The following is a 3320-nucleotide window of genomic DNA, read 5'->3' on the forward strand; positions in this document are numbered from 1 at the left end:
AGGGGAAAGCCGGCGTGTGAGAACAGATCGTGCCAGACAGAAAATCTCCAGGAAATACGGGCGACACGAAAGGCCGGCAAACCAGGGAATGAATGGTGCGCTTACCACCGGGCCATGGGCCACGTCACAGAGGAATGCCACGCTTTGCAGCGCGCAGTTGGGAAGCTGATAGCAGCAGGGGGTCCATTAGAGCACAGGGCGATAAGGCTTCAACGTCTAAAGAAGTGAGCACGATCGCCGGAGGGTTTGGCAGAGGTGGAGTCACTAGCGTAGCAAGAAAGCGATACGCCAGGGCGGTGAACGCGGTCACGAAGGTTCCTTTCGGTTTTCACACCCAGACATTACATTTTCATCCACTTACTTCTTCAGAATAAAGTAGCACCTAGATGACCCGATTGTAATCCTGCTCCGTGTCAACCAGCTCAATGTACAACGAGTGCTTCTGGATCAAGGGAGTTCGGCGGACATCATTTACGGAGATGCGTTTGATCGGCTCGGTTTGAACGATGGGGACCTCACACCCTATGCAAGGATTCTTGTGGGGTTTGCGGGCGAACAAGTGTGGGTGAGGGGCGTCCTTGACCTCGATACTACATTTGGCGAGTTTGAGGACGCTAAGACGCTGAAGGTAAGATACTTAATCCTGGGAGCGGTGGGGTCTTACAACATGATAATCGACCGAAATACCTTGAACCGACTGTGCGCCGTGATATCAACATCACATCTGGCGGTTAAGTATCCGTTGCCAAATGGGCGTATTGGGAGAGTTGTTGTGGACCAGAAGACTGCAAGATAATGCTATTGCAACGCGGTTGATCGGTATGGGAAAAAGAGTGCCTCGATAGGACACCGATGCAACGAGGTCGATGTGCTAGAAGAAAACCTAGATCCAAGAGGCGAGGGGCGCGTCAACAGGCCCACACCGATCGAAGAAACCAATGAGCTGAAATTCGACGAGAAAGTCCTCAAAATTGGGACTAGATTGACTGAGGTCCAAGAGTAGAGGTTATCAAAGCTATTGGGCGAGAATCTGGATCTTTTTGCTTGGAGTCACAAAGACATGCCGGGAATAGACCCAAACTTCATGTGCCATAGGCTGGCACTAAACCCCGGAATTAAACCGGTGACCCAGACACGCCGGCGAATGGGCGAGGGAAAGGAAAAAGCGATTCAACAAGAGGTAAACAAATTGCTGACGGCGGACTTTATTCGAGAAATTAAGTATCCGACTTGGCTGGCAAACGTGGTGATGGTGAAAAAGGCGAACGAGAAATGGCGCATGTGTGTGGACTACACGGATCTGAACAAGGCATGTCCGAAAGATTCTTACCCGTTGCCAAGTATAGATAAATTGGTGGATGGAGCGTCCGGAAATGAGCTACTGAGTCTGATGGATGCCTATTCAGGATTTCATGACCGCCAGAGTGAATTACTACTATCAAACAATGCCTTTTGGATTGAAGAATGTCGGGGCGACGTACCAACGACTGATGGATAGTGTTTTTGAAGATCATGTAGGAAGGAACATGGAGGTCTACGTCGATGACATGATTGTAAAGTCCGTTTTGGGATCGAATCATCATGAGGATTCGACGGAAGCTTTTGGCAGGCTCCAAAAGCACAACATGAGACTCAATCCGGAAAAATGTTCTTTTGGGATACAAGGTGGGAAGTTCTTAGGCTTCATGATAACGTCGAGGGGAATTGAGATCAATCCGGATAAGTGTAAAGCAATTCAGGAAATGAAGAGCCCGAGCAGTGTGAAAGAGGTGCAGCGCCTGACGGGGCGGATTGTAGCCCTTTCCAGGTTTCTCCCTCATTCGGGTGACAAGTCAGCTCCGTTCTTCAAATGCCTTAAGAAAAACACGGCTTTTGAGTGGAGTCCAGAATGCGAAGAAGCCTTCAATCGCCTTAAAGAGATGTTGTCTGCACCACCTGTTCTATCGAAACCTGTCCAGGGCCTTCCCTTACATTTGTATTTCTCTGTCAGCGACCACGCAATCAGCTTAGTAATTCTCCAAGAGGTAGATGGCGAACAAAAAATAGTTTACTTTGTAAGCCATACACTTCAAGGGGCGGAAACCAGGTACCAAAAGATAGAAAAGGCGGCGCTCGCCGTGCTCGTCACCGCCAGGCGCCTAAGGCCTTACTTCTAGAGCTTTCCGGTAAAAGTGAAGACTGACCTTCCTTTCAGACAGGTGTTGCAGAATCCGGACTTATCAGGAAGGCTTGTCGCGTGGTCGGTAGAGCTATCGGAATACGGTTTGCAATATGACAAGAGGGGAAAGGTGGGTGCGCAGGCTTTAGCTGATTTTGTGGTGGAATTAACACCGGAAGTCGGAGAGAGGGTAAATACGCAATGGATGCTGTTCGTTGATGGGTCATCAAATGAGAATGGAAGCGAAGCAGGGATCACACTGCAAGGACCTGGGGAGTTAGTACTAGAGCAGTCTCTAAGGTTTCAGTTTAAAGCTAGCAATAATCAAGCAGAGTATGAAGCTTTAATCGCAGGTTTGAAGTTGGCCATTGAGGTTCAAATCGACAGTCTGCTGGTTAGAACAGATTCGCTGCTGGTGGCGAATCAAGTGAATGAGGTATTCCAGGTGAAGGAGCCGGCCTGGATAAAGTATCTGGAACGTGTGCGGCTCCTGATGGGTCGATTGCGGGAGGTCATGGTTGAGTTCGTGCCAAGAACACAGAATCAAAGGGCGGACGCCCTGGCAAAACTAGCAAGCACCCAGAAGCCTGGAAATAATCGGAGTGTGATTCAAGAGACACTTGCCAATCCAAACATAGAGGGAGAGCTGGTAGCCTCAGTTGATCGCCAGGAGACTTGGATGGACCCCATCGTGGACATCTTGGCAAGAGAACTAAGCGGGGTAGTGAAATACACAAAGGAACAAAGGAGAGAAGCGGGGCATTACACACTGCTTGACGGAACGCTTTTCCGAAGGGGATTTAGCTCGCCCCTCCTAAGGTGTCTACCGCCCGGGAAGTACGAGACCGTTATGGCAGAGGATCACGGGGGGGTTTGTGCCAGCCACATAGGGGGGAGATCCCTGGCAAGCAAGTGAAGGTGTGAAAAACGACTAGAAGGGGGGGGGGGGGTTGAATAGAGTTTTGAATATAAGAACTTTCCCCTTAAGATTTAAGGTAAATCTTTTCGGTTTATCTGAGATAGATGGTGCAGCGGATAAAGATAGAGAGAAGAGAGAAGCACACAAGTATTTTATCCTGGTTCACTTGATAAATCCCTCAAGCTAATCCAGTCCACCCGTTAAGGTGATTTGTTCCTTCTTAGAATGAAGGCAATCCACTAA

The 3320-nt window shown here is 49.1% G+C and overlaps 1 protein-coding gene across 1 annotated transcript; it reads left to right on the forward strand.

The window, feature by feature from the left end:
- Nucleotides 1-1490: 1490 nt before the first annotated feature.
- On the forward strand, nt 1491-3074 carry LOC130736328 (uncharacterized). The gene is made up of 2 exons (XM_057588167.1): nt 1491-2086; nt 2195-3074. The coding sequence occupies exons 1-2, from the start codon at nt 1491-1493 to the stop codon at nt 3072-3074; spliced, it is 1476 nt and encodes a 491-aa protein (XP_057444150.1).
- The last annotated feature ends 246 nt before the right edge of the window (nt 3075-3320 follow it).

The sequence above is a fragment of the Lotus japonicus genome, chromosome 2, assembly GCF_012489685.1.
Source record: "Lotus japonicus ecotype B-129 chromosome 2, LjGifu_v1.2".
In the NCBI taxonomy this organism is placed as follows: Eukaryota; Viridiplantae; Streptophyta; class Magnoliopsida; order Fabales; family Fabaceae; genus Lotus; species Lotus japonicus.

What these genes read in the sequence shown, in the direction of transcription:
- LOC130736328 (XM_057588167.1), top strand. Translation starts at nt 1,491, where the DNA reads ATGGATAGTGTTTTTGAAGATCATGTAGGAAGGAACATGGAGGTCTAC. An exon ending in CTTCAAGGGGCGGAAACCAG is followed by an intron (nt 2,087 to 2,194) that starts GTACCAAAAGAT and finishes CCTTCCTTTCAG; the next exon opens with ACAGGTGTTGCAGAATCCGG.